The following is a 20165-nucleotide window of genomic DNA, read 5'->3' as shown; positions in this document are numbered from 1 at the left end:
GTGTGTGTGTGTGTGTGTGTGTGTGTGTGTGTGTGTGTGTGTTGGAGGGAGGGGTGAAGAGATTGAGAGGGAAAGAAGGGGGAATATGGACAACAGGTCACCTGAGGCACGTGTAAGCAAAAGGACTATAGATAAAAACAGACCCAAGAGGCTGGATTAGAGCTTTCTTTAGTGGACAAGAGGACAAGCCTTAATTGAAAATCTTAACTGGAGGATTAAGTCTCTCTGCTCATCAAGTTCAGAACTGACAGGGTGAAGGAAAGGGCTACGTCAAGCCCTAGCCAAACTAAATGCAACATGAGCTTTATGGAATGGAGGCATAGGCCCGATTCCTTTCTCTCTTGCAAATACGCTCCCCATGAAGGAAACCCTAAGAGCCACCTGCCACAGGCACACACCAAAGGGAGGAGAGAGCATTGAGGGAGGGCTCTGAGTTTCAGTTGGAAATGTTGGAAAGCAGGCAAAACATCTCAAACACTGAGAGCATGAGGCATAGCTCTGCAGGTGAGCAAAGCAACATACACCCCATGGTGTGCAACACCAGGCACCACATTCCCCATGACTCCAATGTTTCACAAGCCCTCCCCTGACCTCAGTCTTGGTAGAAACCCCGAGCCAGCTCTCCCCTCAGGACACACCTGACTTCTCTAGCAGCCCCTGTTACTCATTCTCCCATACCTGACATACCAAAGGGCAAGGAGACCCATCAGTATTGCACAGTTCCCCACTGCCCCTTCCAGGCAGTCATACCCTCCAATTCCCTGCAGAAGCCCTTCCTGGCCAGTGCTCATCGCCCTGCACCACAGACCTGCTCTCATTCATCACATGTCCTCCCAGGGAGTGACACCATCCAAGCTAGGGACCTGAGAGACATGTTAGACACCACCCTGGCCTAATATGGCCCACATCCAGGGCATCACAAGGTCCTTTGAAGTCTACCCCCTACAACTCTGGAATACTTTCCACCTACCTCTCTTCCCAACTGTCTCAGACCAGGTCCTTCAGGTCTTATGCTTAGGCCAGAATGGGAAGATCCTTGGTACCTCTTGTACATCTGGATCCTCTTCCAGGCCATGTCTACCTTCTAACTTCCGAGGCTTCGTTTGATCAGGGCTCCAGAAGACAAAACGTGGGTAAAAGAGCTGTGGACATTGTCTTGTCAGCCAATGAGCCCTAAAGACCCACAATCAACTGGGTCAGTGTTTTTGGTTGTCCTAATGTCTACAACTAAATCAACCATGATGGACAGATATGGTAAGAGAACAAAGAAATATCAGGCTACTGGAAATGTCCAAAGTTCCATACCCAACCAGCAAACCACTTATAGAACAAGCACGGACTTCATTACTATTAAAATACTCTGGCCTCACCTCATCCCGACAAAAACAACACTGAGCCTTGCTAGCAGCTTCCCATGAACCGGTCAGTGCCAGTAATACACAATGAAATGATATTTTAAATGTGCCAGTTTCTAGAAATATAATATCCACCAACTTTGAGCAAAACTGGAGAAAAAGCTTCCTAGACCAGGTGAAATCTTCAAAATGAGAATGTTAATTTCCAAAAAGATGTTTTCCTGGGCCAGATCTAAGGAAGAAAACATGCAATTTGACATGCCAGGAAATGACTTAAAGGTCCTCTGAAGGCAAAGGGGGGCAAGTTAATTCGGCTCTGAGGTACAAAGGCCAGCCTCAAGAATGTGATTTTCATGGCACCAAAGAGAGAACATCCAGTCCAGTACTGAGAAACACCTCGGGAAAAGAGCAGTGACCAAGAGAAGGATTCTGAGCAGTCCCTGTTTCTACGTAGGATCTGCAGCTCAGAAAAGAACTAGTCTCAGGCTAAAACAGTCATCAGTCCATCAAAAGCTCAGACTTAAAAAGAGGGATCAATAAACCCATAATTATTGAGCATTTTCTACTCAAAAGGCAGTAATACCGAAGTAATGCCATCAGACTGTCCTCTAAAGGTAAAATGTTCAGTCAACCAACCAGTTGTTTAATAAGCACAATGCCAAGCAAAAACGGTTGACAAATCCTTTCTCTGAATGAGCTTCATTAACTTTCTGGTTCTGCTAATATATGAACAAAGTCAGGATGAATTTCACAGACCAACAAGTTTATACCGAAAACTTGACTCAATGAAACATAAATGAAGAAGTTATTGTCTTCTGTGATTTAGAAAACAAAAATTTAAGAAGCATCTCAGTGTAATAAGTCAAATATAAGAACTCAGGTATAAGGCAGTCAAATTAAAAGGAAGTCATCAAAGAACCCAGTCCTGGACCTCAAGTTAAGGGAAGAGCAATTCTAATGTACCAAAAGTCAGGACCTCAAGAAAAAAGATCAATTATTAACCAAATCTTCAAATCTAAAAGAGAAGAGAATTTTTACCATTCAATTACCTAAACCACCAAAGTGGTTTCTAAAACATTTGTTTCCTGACAAGGTCATGTGAGCCCTGGATTGATCAGTCAACACCAAATTGCTACTGACCTACTTCCACATACATGACGAAGTTTTCTTGGTATACCAAAAAAACCCCTTACTTGAAATTTTACCATTTTAAAGTAATTCATACTCTATTTGGTTCACCACAATATTTGCTTGGCAACTACAAAGGCATTTAGGCTACTAATGGTACTTGGCTCTTCTGGAAAGAAAAAAAATGGGCAAATACACGTGTTTTAAATTATTTACTTCATTTTTAACTCCCAGGTAAAAAGGAATAGAAGTGGTCACAACGATTGTGTCTGGAAATGACCCAAGGGCTCTACGTGGCCAACTTGATACTTCTTTCACCTTTGAAGACCTGACTTTTCTTTCTACAGTGAGTCAGTCTGCATTAGTCCTAAGTCTGAGCAAAACTCTCAGCCAGAGACACAGAGTGAAGACAGCTGAACGGTGTGCCTGGATCATGATGGTGGCAAGCTGCACCGGGGCCCACCTTGGAGAGCAGCATTTGGTCGCCAACCCTGTGCATCTCAGAGAAATATTTTGCAGGGGAGGAAAGAAAAGGAAATGAAATCTTTTGCAAATAACACCTACTCTCAACCCTGACCTGACATTAATCCATTTTCACCTTTGAATTAGAGGAAGAGAAAAAGAAACAGAAGAGGGAAAGATGGAAGAGAAGAAGAGATAATAATGAAGAACGTTACAATACAGAACACTGGTTAAAGGTTCTGGAGTCAGAGAGACCTCAGTTTGATCCCAGTCCTGCCATTTAACAACTTTGTGTTAGACTTGGCCACTCTGCTTAAGCATCATGAATCTTCGTTTTCTCATCTGTAAAACGGAATTAATAATACCCTACTGGGTAGTTGTGAGGAATAAAAAAAGAAAGATAAGTATGTAAAGCATTTAGCATGCTGCTTGCCACAGAGCAAGGTGGTCAATATACAGTAGCTGAAGAAAGAAGAGGGGAGAGGATAGGAGGGGAGAGGAAAAAAGTCTCCAGGGCTCAAAGAACAGCCTAAACTCGGGATACCTTACGTGCTTTATAATCGATCTGAAAACATTTCCTAATGACTACATAATTAGCACTGTGCTTCATTCAGCAATGGATGTGTCCTCACCCTCCTCCTCTCATGGTACATACAGTCCAGCCCAGGAAACAGAAATCACACACGTGAAATATGTAAAAATTAACCTACGTTGTACTAAGTTGTTAAATATTCCACATGTAGTAAAGCAAGCGCTGAGGCCACTTGGAGCGGGGGGCCAGTGAGCACTGGCTTGCGGGGGGCAAGTGTCCGGGAGTGGGTGTCAGAGACAGGCGTGAATAGACTTATAGGAGAAGGTGGGGAAGGCATGTCTGGCAAAGAAAAAGCCTGAGTTTTGCCACTGAAACACTGAGGATGCGAGCAGGGAGTCATGGAGTGAGGAGAGCCTGGGTTAGGGCAGGGACAGGCAAAAAGCAGCAAGTTTGGGAGCCATTCAAAGCAAAAATGGACAGGACTTTGGAACTGAATATGAAAAATAAAAAAGAGGGGTCTGCCTGCATCTCTTTTGGATTCTTCATTCTCGTTTGAGGCCAAGAGTGCTTATTTCCACCTTCCTGGTATTTTTTAGGAGGAAGACAAAGCACACTCTTCTCTTTGCCTAGATGGCGGTTGGCGTCCCCTTTCTCGATAACCAGGCTGCATAGGGCAAGGTTTACAAATGCAGGCTCAGCTGGGTCCGTATCCCAGCTCTCCCACTCACTGGCTGTGTGGTCTCAGGCAAGCAAGCTAAGCTCCCAGGCCTCAGTTTCCTTATCTGTGAAAGAGAGGGTAATTCTGATACATCTCTCACAGACTGTTGAGAGTATAAGTGAATCAAAACATTTAACATTTTCATCCTCATTTGTCAGAGGATAAAGCTGAGGCACAGGGCTTCCCTGGTGGTGCAGTGGTTGAGAGTCTGCCTGCCGATGCAGGGGACACGGGTTCATGCCCCGGTCCGGGAAGACCCCACATGCCGCGGAGCGGCTGGGCCCGTGAGCCATGGCCGCTGAGCCTGCCCGTCCGGAGCCTGTGCTCCGCAACGAGAGAGGCCGCAACAGTGAGAGGCCCGCGTACCGCCAAAAAAAAAAACATTTAACAAATTCCTTAATTCAGGAAAACTTAGAACAGTGCCTGGCACAGAGGCACAAATCCTATGTTCAGTAATTATCATTATTATTGTTTTATCGTTTACCTTAATCTTTAGCCAGAATATATCCACAGGAAGTGCAAAGAATCATCTCACACATGACTAAGGAGGAGGAACCAAGGGGAAACCCATCTTGGAATTGCAAGTTCATCCAAAACTACCGCTGATGGTGAAACCCCCAGGCAAGACTCAGACAATCCACTGTCACATAGAGGATTTGCGCACATACCTGGCTTGGTGAATGGCCTCCATCCACTCTTTACCGTCCTGCTCCTCCTCACAGCGCAGCTCTAGTGGTTTCTGACCTTCGTGGCCAAAAAAAACAGTAAAGTAATACTGGAAAGAAAAACAAACAAAGTAATGTTTTATTTTTCAGGCATTACAGCATAACAACATGATATTTCCCTACAAAGGCTATCTGTTTACAAAATGCATCAGCATTACGTAAATCATATTTCAAAGTGTAATGACACTCCCAGCCCACTTGGCAATGACTTTCTACCTAGAAGATACCATAGGATGCATCTTAACATCCCTCAGTAAGATTCAACTCACAATATCTCAGATACAGAAAAGGTATTTGATAAAATTCTACACAAACACACGATTAGAATTCTTTGCAAACTCCAAAGTGAAATTTCTGAACCTGATAAAGGATATCAAGCAGAAACTTACTACAAACATTTTAGCTAATGGTGAACTATTACAAGCAACCCTTCTAAAATCAAAAATAAGAAAAAATGGCGATTATCACCACTTGTATTTACGAATTCTGTCTGGAGGGCAGCATTGAAAAATAAAGGAAAAAAGAAATGGAAAACAAGGGGGAAATGTCATTTTGCACAGATGATGTGTCTACATTAAAAATTCATTGAAAAACTATTAAATAAGAACATCCCTCAAAATTGTTGAATATAAAATCAATACACGAAAATTTATTGCGCTTTGATACAATATCAACAAATAGGAAACAATTTTGAAAACACAGCATTTGCAATAGCAAAGAAATATAAATGACGAACCTAAGAAAATAAGTTTATCACCTCTAAAGAGTAAATTAATCTATAATTTCAATGTATTCTAATAAAATTACCAATAGGTTTTCTTTGGGTGGAATTTGACAAAAGTGAATCTAGAATCTGAGCTAGGGACAGGAGAAGCTGTCACTTTAAACCAGTCTATTTGAGGCTAGACATATTAATACCAAACTGAGACTGTCTGGGAAGGAAATATGACTGGAGAACTTTTGATTTTATGAGAATTATCAGCAATTACACTGGGCCTGCTCAAGACTTCATCCTGGGGCACAAAAAGGACCAGCCCCACATAGCTGCTCTGAGACAGAAAACCAAAGACAAAACCTGAGTTTTTTCTGTTGTCCCAACTTCCCACCCTACCCCCAAATTTCTCTTTATTCAATGTGACTGTTACATACTCATTTTCTTCAAATGAATTAAAAACCTTCAGGACAAAAGCTTTTAGTCTATAAAAAACAATGAATCACTATGATATACACCAAAACTAACATAATATTGTAAATCAACCATAACTTCAATTAAAAAAACCTTCAGGACAATAATCCTAGAGATAAATTCTTAAAGATCCTAGAATTTTTGGCACATTTTTACAAAAAAGGAAAAAAACTGGCTAAGAGACCTCGTGTTACTTGTGCATAAACCATCAGCCAACGGAGGACATGTCTGTGAGATAATCCACCGCACTTCCCCAAGGACAGTCCTTAGCCCCGTAAATGACAAGCTGTCTTTAATTCTTAAACCTCTCGAACAGCCAGAGGACTAAATGCTATGAACTAGGGGGAAATAATCTGATGAAAAGGCCACTAAGAATGGGAAGAATTGACTTTAGCACTGTATTCAATAAAGCTCCATTTAAATTTGAGAGGAAAGGAGTCGAAACTCAACAAAATAACAGATCAGTGGCTTAAAGGGCAATCCTATAAGTGATGGCATTTCAGCAACAGCTGGTTACCAGCCAAAGGCCAGATGCCCCGTCCAGGAAGAGGAAACATTTAATGAACCTGATATTGAAAGGCTGCTGCTCGGGAACCCAATTAAAAGCCACCTTTAAAAGACAGCAAGGTAATTATATTAGCAGAGTACATCCAAAGGTTAGACTATGTCTCAGGCGTGACAATGATGGAAAAAGTTTTGAGAAGTACAGGTTACGTTTCCAGGAGCTCAAATTCAGCTCAACCACAAATACTCAAACACTGCCTCTACATGTGCCTGCAAATTATTCAACTTAAACCATTCATCAAAAAGTTTTCTTTGTGTATTCTGGCCTCATTCTGATATGAACTCAGTATACCATGGATCTATGTGTCAGACCTGGGGCTTTAGGGGTCCCCTTGGGGATCAAAAGCATCAGCAGACACCCTTGATGGTACTCTGTGACCTCTGACCTGCCCCACTGCAGGAAACTAGGAGGGGAAGTTCCAAAGTACTGGGTCATCGTGAAGTGCAAGGAAGAATTAAAACAGTGATGACCTTGTTTATGTCTTTAAATTCAACATCTACAATGGCAGTGAGCTTCCCTTCTTTTTCTCCTTGGATAGGTTCACCTATTCCCAAATATATTTCTCCAGGCAGATGCTCTCCCAGTGCCCGCCCCCATATTTGTGCCATTAGCCAGCACTTCAATCAAGTCTAAACCTGAACTCACTCATTACCTTCCCTCCCTCCCTCCCACCTCCTAATGCTCCTCCTTGTACCTGCTGCCCTCGCAGCTATTCCTTCTCCACTTGTGTTTTCTCTGTCAAGTACGTCTTTGTCCAACAATTGTCCCAGCTAGGAACCCCAAAGCCACCCTCAACTTCTCCCTCTTATCAGCCCCACATTGGGTGTCACCAATGCTCCCTCCTAAGACTCTCTTCTGGCTTTTATTATCCCTCACCTAGATTACTGTAACAGCTTTATCACAGATGAAAATGACAGATATGACAACTTTGAAATACTTTCCAACTGAGACTGCTTTATCTTATAGCCGGTCTCTCTCCTTCGTTACATCTCAGCTGCCATTACAGCCCAAAGTGGGAGGTTAATGGCCTCTCTGGAAGTAGGACTGGATGACCTAGGGGAGGTCCCAGTGAGTTGTGAACACAAGAAGAAATGTGGAAGAGAAGTAGTGGTGGATGTGGGTAAGAGGGTGGAAGGCAGCAGAGACACATATGGTACAGCTTCTCCCCACTTGAGCCTAAAATCTCAGAGAAGGTTGAGGACCTAGAAGGGTTGATGACAAAGCCAAAGGCCGAGGAACTTCCATACCACTTTCCTTTTGGAGCAACAGAGGATGTCATCTCACGCGATGTTCTCTTGCCCCACTCCCACCCTCATGACAACGTGGGGTGGTGACCCCATGGGTAATGACCGTATCATGTAAATCAGTAAAACTGTGTCACAGCGGTTAGGTAAAGATAGGGCCTAAGTTTTGAGTTTAGCTATACAGAGCCCCCCGAGTATTCAAGTGGTGTGATGTCCCTGAGGGTACCATGGAGGGCTGTAGAGGGAAGGGGGCTATCAGACCTCACGGGGGGGTGGGGTGGGCTATGCAGCTCCAGTAAGAGCCAAGGTGTGGCCGTGTAAGCAAAACGGACACCTGGATCCTGACTGCCCTGAGAGAGCATGGACCGCAAGTTACAGCAGCCATACACTTTAGCAACAGATGACCAAGGCAGAGCCAGAACAACACCAGACCCCAGTCGGCACCAGCAAGGACCGCCCCTCAACCTCTGATAAACACACACATACAACCTCAAGGGCATGGGACCCCCCACTTACTGAGACACCATCTTCGTGAGGCACAGAAGAGAGAATGCATTACTTTTTACATGATTGGAGCAGACTGAATTTACTACTCTCAGCTTAACGCAGGTTCTCTTCCCTCCACTTACTAAGTGGGGAAGGGGTCTTAAGGAGAAAGTCTGGTCAACTTTAAGGAAAAAAATGGTTTTGAACATCTAAGTGCAGTGAGGGTAACTCTACAACCCTGTCCGCAGTCTTATCCAGCTCCCTCCAGCCCAAACATGGTGGCCAGAGTTCTCTTCCTAAAAGATAAATCTGAGCTTTCGTATCCGCTTACAAACCCTCGCTGGTATTCTCAAACACCCACATCAACCGGCCCCATTCTCCATTTTTAACCTCATTTCTGCCTCTTTCCTACAAAGTACACCACACTCCAGCCAATCAACCCATCACTCCCCCAAGAAGACAGACAAGCTGTTTCCTCAGCCTCCTGCTACTGACAGAGTATGGTCTCCAGAGTCACCAAACCTGGGTGCGAATCCTGACTCCTCCAAGTGGTAACTCTGAGACCTTGGGCAGGTCATGCAGCCTTTCCGAGACTGAGTTTCCCCTGGTCAATGAGAGGATAGAGAGGAAAGAGACCTTACAGGATTGATTAGCTGACATGCAGTGCCTGCACCCAGAAGGCACTTAACAAATGTTAATTCCCTTCCGTCTCAGTGCATCTCTGTCTTGACTTTCTTCATCTCCAGTCCCTTCTCCACCTACACACTCTTATTGAACTTTCATGACTCATGTCACGAACCATCAATTCTGCTAAGAATCTTTCCCAGGCACCTTCTGGCAAAAAGAAGTCCCTCTCTCCTCTGGCAATAACCCCATGCACATTGTTCTCACATCACCTTAGAGTCGTCCATGCATGTGTCTCTCTTCCTTGCGGGACTTGTCCCTTTGTACACTTGATCATAGCACTGTGCTGGGCACACACAAATCCCTCAATAATGTTTGGTGAATAAATGATCATCAGTAAAGAAACATGAGGTATAGTTAACCTAATAAATTTGCTTCAAACAGCCACACATGACAATTTCATGACTATATAATCACATCCAGGTAGACATCCAGAGAAAAGATTCAGAAAGACCCCGAAAGCTACCAAATACATATTTTTATAAGACAGAAAACAGAACATTATGATGTTCTTTACAACCCCCTAGACAAGCAATAAGAACAGATACTGTAGGTTGGCAGATTCACCAAAGGGTCTTACCTCTTACCTACAATAACCATAAAATGCCAGAAAGACAACGTAATGAACAGATCTATGAAATTTAAATGTTCAGGGTCTCATTGGTATCTATTGAAGCTTTATAGGAATTTTCATTTTTCAGTTGTCTGGTTTTTATTATAATGGGTTTGCTGCTGTTTATGCTATGTGTTTTTGCAGAAAGAACAAATGTAACCCAATATGAGAACACAAGCTCACTTAAAACTCTGGTCCTCAGGCTTCTGCAAGTTAACAAGTTTATAGCTAAAACAGTGGCGGTTGCTGGAGGATGGTATTATAGGACCACTTGCGCATTCTACATTTCTGCATTGTTTGAATCATTTACCATAAAGACATAAAGCTATGTAGCCAACAAAAACATGCTCATTCCATTTTCAAATTGAGTCATTTATAATAAACACATATAACTATATAATCAGCGATAAAGATAGTATCCATTTTCAAAACTATGTCTAGGTCTTTATAATACTACTTATATACCCAGAAAAAGTAAATGATGTTGGTCAAATCAATGATTGTTCAAAAGAAGATTAAAAACCACTGTGGGTTTTCTTAAAGTATTTGGCAGAAAAATAATCTCTTTTAAAAAAAACTGCTGTGCCATATGTATTATTATTTTGATGGTACTTCAGGGTTTTAAATTATTACATATGTTGTTGACATTTTTCAGTTTCAGATTAAGAGAACTAAAACCAACGCTCTCTGCAGGCTTTGAGGCAGAAAATCCTCCTCGAATCCTCTTCCCACACTTGGCTCCTGTCTGGGAGGGATGGGAGGCCCTACAGAACTTGCTATGGTCTCCTCTCCAGAGGCCACATTTCTGACCCTGCGAGTCAGACACTGGATGGGATTAAAAAAAAAAAGATGGATGCCTTCCAAATGTTCCCAGCTTGGTGACTTACACACATGGGGCTAATGATCATGAAAACAGAGCAGCCTGGAGTGGCAGTGCCTCTGGGACCACAGCATGGCTCTAAAGCCAGGAGGAGCTCTCAAACTCCACCCGGGCCTTGGGGTCTGGCCTTCCTAGTCCCCAGGAATGTGAATAACGCTACCAAGTGGCCCTCTGCAGCCCGGAGCACATTCCTCCTGCAGCAGCCCCATGCGTTGCTATGACCATCCACGTCAGTCAGAAGGGAGACTCAAAGTGTCCCTGGATGTGGAGATGGATGAAAACCATGGACAGCACTTCTCCAGTCTAGGTGCATCTCCCAAGCAATAACAAACTCTGTGCTCATGTTAATCTTGCTATGATTCATTACCTCCTGCTCTTTCTCCCTTCTTCCCTTTCTTCTTCTTTCTGTAACTGCTTGTAGAGTGGAAAAAATGCATTTTAAACATTTGATACATTTGACGAAACAGAGCTTTATGTGCCCTTATACTAATTTTCACTCCTAGGGGTTTAACTTCACCCAAACTGATAACTAGCTTTACCATTCACAGGAACTTCAATTAATGTTCCTAGTATGTGACTGGCCCTCTGTAAGAGAAAAGTATCCCACCCCTGAGCCCTAGAGGCAAAGACAGATCGCTCTAAATCTGATTTGCTGCCACTGACCTGGCAGTGTGTGAGAGAGAGATAAGAGAAGACAGACTGAAAATAACATTCAGGTGGGCATAAAAAAAGGGGAAATACGTCATGTTTTTTGATACCATCCCCTCCCCTCCTCCTCCTGGCATTCCTACTCTTTTGTATTTCCTGCCATTGAAATGTTACTTGCAAGGGACTTCTCTGCCCACTGCACCTGGTCACCACTGTGCCAGCCGATGGGGCACACACTGAAGAAGAAAAGCCTAAAGCACTATATCCTGGACCCAGCACCATTGGTCTCTGGAAGAGAAATCATTTCACTCTCCTGCCTCAGGCACTGTTTTTATATAGTGGGATAATTTCTTGACCACAACTCTATCTCGTGGGTACTTTTAGCTCCAAAGAAGACTGTGTAAATTAAAGGAGACCGTATTTTCCAACTACTTCATAGACTCCATCTTTTCATATCATGGTTACACGCTGAAGCTCATTCTTTTTTTTTTTTTTTAATTCATTGGTTTATCTATTTATTTATTTGGTCCTCGTTGATGTGTGCAGGATTTCTCTAGTTGTGGTGGTGTGCGGGCTTCTCATTGTGGTGGCCTCTCCTGTTGTGGAGCACAGACTCTAGGCATGCAGGCTTCAGTAGTTGTGGCTCGCGGGCTGTAGAGCGCAGGCTCAGTAGTTGCGGTGCGTGGGCTTAGTTGCTCCGCGGCATGTGGGATCCTCCCGGACCAGGGATCGAACCTGTGTCCCCTGCATTGGCAGGCAGATTCCCAACCACTGCGCTACCAAGGAAGTCCCTAAAGCTCATTCTTTATTGTTAAAACATATGTCAAATCTCCCAACTACTTCCTCCTACTACTTCAAATCTCCTCCTACTTCCTTCCTTTGTTCCTTCTTAAGAACAAAGACTTAAGGTGCTGAAGGCTTTCTCCCTCCCCACTGGTTCACTATCTTTTCAACTCTGAGATTCAGAGGTCTTGCCATGGGCATATTCATTTCAGTACAAGCCGACTTCACAGATTCATGTCGCACCTGAGCAAGCCGTGTGGTTCCACAGAAGGTGCCCGAGGCTAGCAGGAGGGACATCAGGATTCTGAGTGTGAATCCTGACAAATTCCTCTCGTGCTGTTTGTTCTTGGGCGAAGTGAAGACAAGGCCACCTCTCCTACTAACCCCAAGGTGAAGATAAAATGCAATAACACACATCAAAGTGTCTTGAAAAGCATGAAGTGTGTCTTGTCATTCCTGTGGTGGTAGAACTGTCAGATCTCACTGGGAAAGCAGTCACCTCGAGTCTGCCTCGGACACTGCACTTATTCCAGCTCTGCAAAACTGGGTAATTCAAGTGTTCCTCCTGCCTTCTCCCCACTGCTTTCCTCAGATAATAGTGCATGGGGGAAAAAAACGATGTATTAAAATTATAAACCAGCACACTGGGTACCTGGTAATTAAGAAGAGATCATACTGTTTTTATTATGGTGGTTGTTGGTTGTTTTGTTCTTGTGGATTTTTGTGTGTGTGTGGTTGTTTGACAGTCATGATGAAAAGATTTCTAATTTTCCCAAAGGCTTAGAGAAGAGCTGCATTTTGAATTTTCAATAACATGCAAGAATTTGCTAAATGACTTGTCCCAACAGAAGCCAACACACAGGCTTTAAACTTGAAACTATGAATACAGCAGAGTATTAACATGCATAAAATCCACACTATGCTACAATATCAGCATTTAAGAACTGCCTCAGAATGTATTCTTCTATTAAACATATTTAAATGGACAGGAATTGAACTTAGAATCCAGCTTAAGGAGTAAGAGTTTGACTGCCTCCTACTGTGGTTTCCTACCACAACAGGAAAAATACGTTGTGTCTGGCTTCCAAATTTCAGAGAGAAGTGAGTCAAATTAAACTGTGCCAAGGGGTCAGAAAGCCTTTCATTTTAAGAATGGCTAAAAGAACTTGATATATTTGGATGCACTTCAAATCTCTGAAAGATCATCATATAAAAATTGCAACAGAGAAACTTTCAGCAACCAAGGGATCTGAGCTCCCATAAATCACCAGTTATACTGAAATTTATGAAAAAGGAAGCATGATACATGGTGGCTTAAGTCATCATCCCTGACTCACAGGAAAAGGCAATGATTCCTCTTCATGTTTTGTTACATTCTCACTTAAGTGCATTCCTCTTATATTACCACTCCAGAGGGGACAGATGTTACTGACGATAACATTTGATCTTTGTGACTGGCTTCACCCCATCCCCAGTCCTCCTGTTTACTTGCTATCTTTAAAGAGAGACATCTAACTCATGTCTGCCTAGAGCCACCAACTGAGCACACTTGTGAATTCAGTCAGCAATGTCACAGCCTTCTCGTACAGCAAGGCAGCTAAACTTTAGCACCATTCCAGTGTCCATTCTATCCTGGCCTCTCCTGAACTAGTCTGGAACTTCTAACTTCACATGAAACCTCCAAAACCTTTTTACTTCATGCCATCTTCATCACTTTCTCATTTCAACCATTGGTTTTACGTATTTCCCATTTGCCAACCATAATCTCATTTGTGTAAAAGTACGTACAGTGAAAATGTATGCTGTTAACACCTAGGTTAGTTAGTCCCACTTGGCAGAGAAGAGAATTCTTCAACAAAGAGACTTGAGTAAGTGCTGGAGTTCCCCTGTTGCTGCAAGGAAATTTTTTGAGGTGCTCTGTCAAAGAAGGACAGTGGTTATGCCAAAAAGTGGGCAGGGGAAATATGTCTAATGAGACCAACTTCAGATTCATCCTGTGTAGCTCCAGAAGGCGCAAACAGGAATAAAAGGTTAAAGTGAGAGATTTCGAAGACCGTTCTAAAAACGGGATGGGATGCTGCTGCCAGCTGACCATATCTCAATGGTGTTTAGAAAGGGATTCCTGCCCTTGGAAAACAGAACCAGATGGCCTCTAATATACCACAGTATCAAAATCCTTTAGTAGCTGTAACATACTCTAGAATTTTACCATTAAGGTATGCAATAGAGGAGGCACATAAACAACGGTTAGACCACCGCTCTGATTTTGCTGTTCAATATCTCAGTTTTTATTGCATGGCAATTTACCAACGTGGGAGTAAAAGGAAATACAGGTCTAAATAAAGAAATAATTAGTGCCTTTGAAGAGGTAAAGTCTTTTATGACATTGTGCCTGGTTTATATTGATAATCATCAGTTACACTTATCAGATCAACTAAGAACCACTGTTGCACTGATGTGTTTTTTTTTTGTTTGTTTGTTTGTTTTTGCACTGATGGTTTTTAATCAGAAGCATTGGGTTCGTAACAGTACAAAACTGACAGAAAGAGTCCTTTGAAATCTTATTTCATTCTTTACATTTTAAGTGCTAACTACTCAGCAATAATTATTAGCACTTTAATTCATTGAGCAAACCTCAAAGATGGAAGCCCTAATAATAATGGTAATCAAATAATAATGATCAAATGCATAGCTCATGGATAATATAAAAAGATTAATTAATTAATTTTATTTATTTATTTATTTAATAAATAGAGAAGTTTTCTAAATCAATAAGGAAAAGCCAAATATCCTAATAGAAATGTGGGAAAAGAAACAGAATATTCATTTACCCACAAACAAAACAAAAATTGACACAAATAGGTGAAAATATGAAAAAGAAATGCATATTAGTACATTAAGACTATCTCTTCAAATTGCAATTTTATAAATAACAAAATCCAGAGTTAGGAAGTGTAATGTGCTGATTGAAATAAAAATGGTTACAAACTTCGTGGAGATGGTTGGCAATTTATATCACAGACTTTAAACTATTCTCTGATACTAATGAAATCATTAAAAATACATTCAAAGACTTATGTCTAAGAATGTTTATAGCATCACTAACAATAATAAGTGTCCAAAAATAGGGGACAAATTAAATTATGGGATATTTAAATTGGAACACTCTGAGCAATTAAATTAATAATCACACTCTGTAAGAATATTTTCAGGCTAGCCCCTGAACTATGCATAACAGGAAAAATTCCAAGGAACCCTGTGAAAAGTAACAGCTACAAGACTGAAAAGACTGATCAAAGATTTCAGCTACTACCTGCCACAGGAAGACAGAGTCTAGAAATTGAGTCTGCCAAGTAAGCTGCGTGCTAGAATAAAAATGAACATTCTTCAAAGGAAAACAACATAATCTAGAGTCTTTAAAATGTATTATCCAATATGTCCAATATATGCTAAAAGATCAGTAGGAAAAAAACAACAGGAAAACTAGGGCCATAATCCTGAGAAAATATGACACAGATGTTGAAATTAGCAGACAGAACTTCAAAGCAGTTATTTAAAATGTAGACAAAGACAAAGGAAAAGAGAGTTATAAAGAGAGCACAGATGGGGAATCTCAGCAAAGAAATGGAATTCTAAAAAAGGAGCAAATGGAAATTTTAGAAATGAAAAGCATAACAACTGAAATGAAAAAATTAAATGGATAAACATAATTGCAGATTAGAGACTGCTGTTTCCAATGAAAGGGTAAACGTAGTAAACCTGCCACAAAGAAGACAGCTGATCTCCTTAAAAATGGTACCATATGAAGGCTCAGTGTTGATCTCTATTGCTGTCAGTTTGGACATTTAGCACAACAAGAGCTAGATCAGTCTTAGTAAGAATAAACTTATTATGTTGGGCCCATGAGTAGCCTCCCTCTCTGCCACAATGGTCATTTTGTTCATATGCTCATTGTATCAGCACTGGGGTGACCAGTGACACACATTATCTGAAATAAAGTGGCCTGGTCAGTTTGTCGATTTGGTTGTTTAGTACCAAGTAAACTGCCTGCTAGAATAAGAAATGAACACTCTTCAGAGGAAAATAGAATAGAACAGAATCCAGAGTCTTTAAATCTCTCTAGTGGATGCTGCAGAGATTGTCGCACTTGGGGCTCACTCCTATTTGTCCATCCACATGCTTCTACTCAGGTCTTGCTATCCCCAAACTTCTAATCCTTTTCCTTCCAGGTCTTTGATGCCAGCCAGAACATTCACCACTTCCCATAAGTTTGTATATGTTTGAGTCTCAGACCACTTCTCTTCCCACACAAAGTGGATGATCAGGGGCACAGTCTGATAGTCTACCCATTGGGAGAACTTCTCATCACAGTCTTTCAAGGCCATTTGGAGCTGACCCATCCGCAACCCAAGCTTGGGCTTTTCCCTTTTCCTTCATTGAGTTGTACAGGATCCCCTATGCAGCCACAGGCATTAGCTGAGAAAGGGGTGCTGGTGTAACAGTGGTGAATGCCGTGGAGGTAAAAAGTAAAAACTGTGTGTCAGAGCTGTCTCACCACAGGCTGAAATGGTTGGACCTTTATACCACTGCCTCACTCAGTCACTGAATGTGGGCTGCTTCAGGAAGAGTGTAATCTTGGACAAGGCAGCTCTCTGCAGCTGTGGTAGACTCTGAAGGAGCTGACAGCTAGAGATTGTCTGCTGACCAACTCCCTGCAGCTGGGTAGCAACTCTTTCTTTGAAGGGGGATCTGGCTGATGCACCTCCATGCCTAGCAAAATCTCAAATGTCCTTCAACAGGTGAATAATAATGTGGTACATTAGTACAATGGAAAACTATTCAGCAAGAAATAAATAACTGCTGATACTCAAATAAACGTGTATGAATCTCCCCATAAACTATTAATAATTATACAGGAAAAAGCAACTTTGGTGAAGAACTCTGGCAGACACCACCACAACCAAATGAATAAGCTAAAGAAAAATTATGAATTTACACCTATGGAAAGGGAGAGAGAGAGAGAGAGAAAGTAAATGGGGCAAAGTATTCATACCTACTGAATCTGGGTAAAGGACATACAGGAGTTCTTTGCACTACTCTTGCAATTTTACTAAAGTTTGAGATAATGACAAAATTTGAAGTTTTTAAAAGTTAGGTTGCTAGAAGGCAAATTCACAGTCATATCTCCACATATCTAAGGATCTGCTTGTAAAAGTTCGGTTACACTATAACATTTCCATTGACAGGGGAAAAGGTCAGTAAGTCAAAAAAGCAGGATTTAGAGTGATAGATGGAATGCAACTAACCATTTACTCTAAAAGAAAAAGAAATATATGTAACATCTATTTATTTATAATATGTATGTTTGTAAACAGATAAAGAAATATATTGAAAACACGTACTAAATGAAGAAAAGGTAAAAGCAAATCCCATCATCCAGTAATTCTACTTCCTAAGAAACACTCAAAGAGCACATACAAAGATGTTCATTGCAATACTGTTTTAAGAGCCAGAAAAAGACCACAATCTAAATATCTATCAATAAAAGGATAGCTAAATACATTATAGTAAACCATGAATAAGTAGTTTAAAAGAATGAGTTCTACATGTACAAACATTTATAGGAAAGGCAATAAAAGCAAGCTAGAGAATACAGAATTAACATTTATGAAAAAGTGTTAATGAAAAAAAAGGGAGAAAAAAATGAAAATGTTAACAGCAGTTACTCCTTAGTAATTATTATCTTCTTATTTATACACTTTATGCATTTTTCAAATTAGCCATAATGAGCATATACACTTTAAAGACATAAATATAAATAGTCCTATGAATGGTAAAGATTTGAAAAATACTCAGGGTCAATTAGACATTTTCCTGCTTTAAAACAAAACAAATAATGCTACAGCATCGCAACGTAAAAAAGAGGGCTATATGGTATGCATTTACTTATAAGCAGAAAAATGTACAATGAATTGCTGGAAACATTTATGTAAATAAAAGGACTTGGAGCACATCTGGTGGACATGCCTGGCTATTAAATACCAAAGGAGCAGGATTAGGAAGGGAGCTCAAAATGTTTTCTGAATGTGAACTATTAATGATGGTTTTGCTGGGCCTCTTCCCCAAAAAAAGACTTTTAATATTAAAAATACATTGTCACCTCATCTGTTGATAGCTGAAAGCTTATGGCTGTCAGACATTTAAAAGAAAACGACAATCTCAAATCTCCACAATCAGAATGGCTAAGAATACCAAACTTCAGTCCTGGAAAAGAAAATTCACACATGCACATGTTCATTAGCTACGGCTTTACATTGTTGCTGCTTCTCCAAAACTCCTCAAAAAGCTAAACCTCTCCCAAATTCTCCAAAGCAGGGTGTCTTTAATTTAGTTTATGCCACACTCTAATTTCTCTTTGAGGAAGACATAACAAGTAATTCAGCCTATGCCTTATGCATTTGGTTCTTTTTTTCATCGTGAAAATACAAGCCAAATGCCATGGCTTTTGTCTACCACCTATGTAAATTATTTACCCCTTTTGAAAAAGTTTATTTTTTGCACATGAAAATAATCACATTAATCATATAAATACAGAAAATATAGAGAAGCAAAATTAGAGGGGGAAATTTATCCATAATCCCAACGTCACCCAAAGACAATCACTGTTAAACTTTGATGTATTTCAATACATTCTATTTTCTAAAAGCCAGTTTAATATAGTTGAGCTCATGCTGCATGTGCAATGTTACTCCAGTTTTTTTCAAGTTACATGATAACCTAAATATGTTTCCATGTTACTTAAAATGTGGTAAACATTTATAAAAGCCTGTATAGCATTGCACAGAGAGGATATACTACAGTTTACTTAAATGTATTTGCTTTTTTTTTTTTTTTTTTTTTTGCGTTACGCGGGCCTCTCACTGTTGTGGCCTCTCCCGTTGCGGAGCACAGGCTCCGGACGCGCAGGCTCAGCGGCCATGGCTCACGGGTCCAGCCGCTCCGCGGCATGTGGGATCTTCCCGGATCAGGACACGAACCCGTGTCCCCTGCATCGGCAGGCGGACTCTCAACCACTGCGCCACCAGGGAAGCCCTATTTGCTTATTTTTGAAACATTTAGAAGGTTTTCAATTATTCCTCATAACATTTTGGTACATAAAATTTTTAATTTGAATATTGAGTTAGTCCGTTGATTGAGATTCTCAAGAGTGGACAAAAGATATGAATAGTTTGGGTTTTTTTTTTTTAACTTGTTTTTAGATTTTCTTTAGGGATCTTTACTCCATGTTTGCCAAGGTTGACACAAGGCTGCATCTGACGGGCACGATAATCAGCTACTCAAACGACAAACAACACTCACACCACAATTCCAGCAACTGAGTGGCCCCATTCGTGAAACTATAACTGGACATTATAAGCAGCTACCCTCTGGGAGCTGACACTCTCAGGGGAGCTTCTCTAACCTGGGCAGCATATGATGTTCATGTCTGCATGTTCATGTCTGGGCATATGAATAGCTAACATCTATTCAGTGCTTAACATACGCCAGGCATTGTACTAAGATTCCTTCTGTACTTTCTCATTTAATTCTCACCATGACTCCATGACTTATTCCCATTTTACAGATAGGGAAATAGGCTTAAAGAAGCATGACAGTCATCCCCAATCCACCAGGGCACGTGCTCTAAGTTGTAGGCCCAGGACAGTAATGGACTCACATTCAACCAAACACACTGCTTCCTATTCTCTGTTGTGAAAGCTTAACACATGGCAAAGCTAGCCAGGTCATATGAGTCTAAATCCCTGGACTCTGACACAAAGGTCTGCTCTGCTGAGCCAACTCACCACAAAGGATGGACCACGTGGGAAGGAGAAATAGATGGGCTGGAACCTGGATAGACAGTAGGTATGTCCAGAAAATAAATTTCCAAACATTATCAAGTCTACACAGTTTTACCCCTGAATTTTATAATGTTCCTATCTGTTACCCTAACCATTTCTATCCTCATTTCTAATCTTTATATCAACAGCCCAAGAGACAGCAGGTGCCATAAAAAAGGAAAGGAGGGAGGGAGGGAAAAAGAGAAAGGAGGAGGGAGGAAGATATCCACTAAATATTTATCAACCACCTTATTTTAGAAAGTATCATGCTGGTAT

General features: G+C 41.2%; 1 protein-coding gene across 1 annotated transcript in view; it reads right to left on the bottom strand.

The window, feature by feature from the left end:
• The window catches only part of RASGRF2 (Ras protein specific guanine nucleotide releasing factor 2), a 228939-nt gene that overhangs the window by 163582 nt on the left and 45192 nt on the right, over positions 1-20165 (bottom strand). Inside the window, exon 2 of the mRNA XM_029218778.1 lies at positions 4864-4970. Within this exon, the coding sequence (XP_029074611.1) occupies positions 4864-4970 (107 nt within the window). The remainder of the gene's footprint in view (positions 1-4863; positions 4971-20165) is intronic.

The sequence above is a fragment of the Monodon monoceros genome, unplaced genomic scaffold (assembly GCF_005190385.1).
Source record: "Monodon monoceros isolate NGI ecotype Baffin Bay Population unplaced genomic scaffold, NGI_Narwhal_1 Super_Scaffold_12, whole genome shotgun sequence".
Taxonomy (NCBI): Eukaryota; Metazoa; Chordata; class Mammalia; order Artiodactyla; family Monodontidae; genus Monodon; species Monodon monoceros.
Note: the sequence above shows the minus strand (reverse complement) of the source record. Positions and strands in the feature narration are given on the sequence as shown.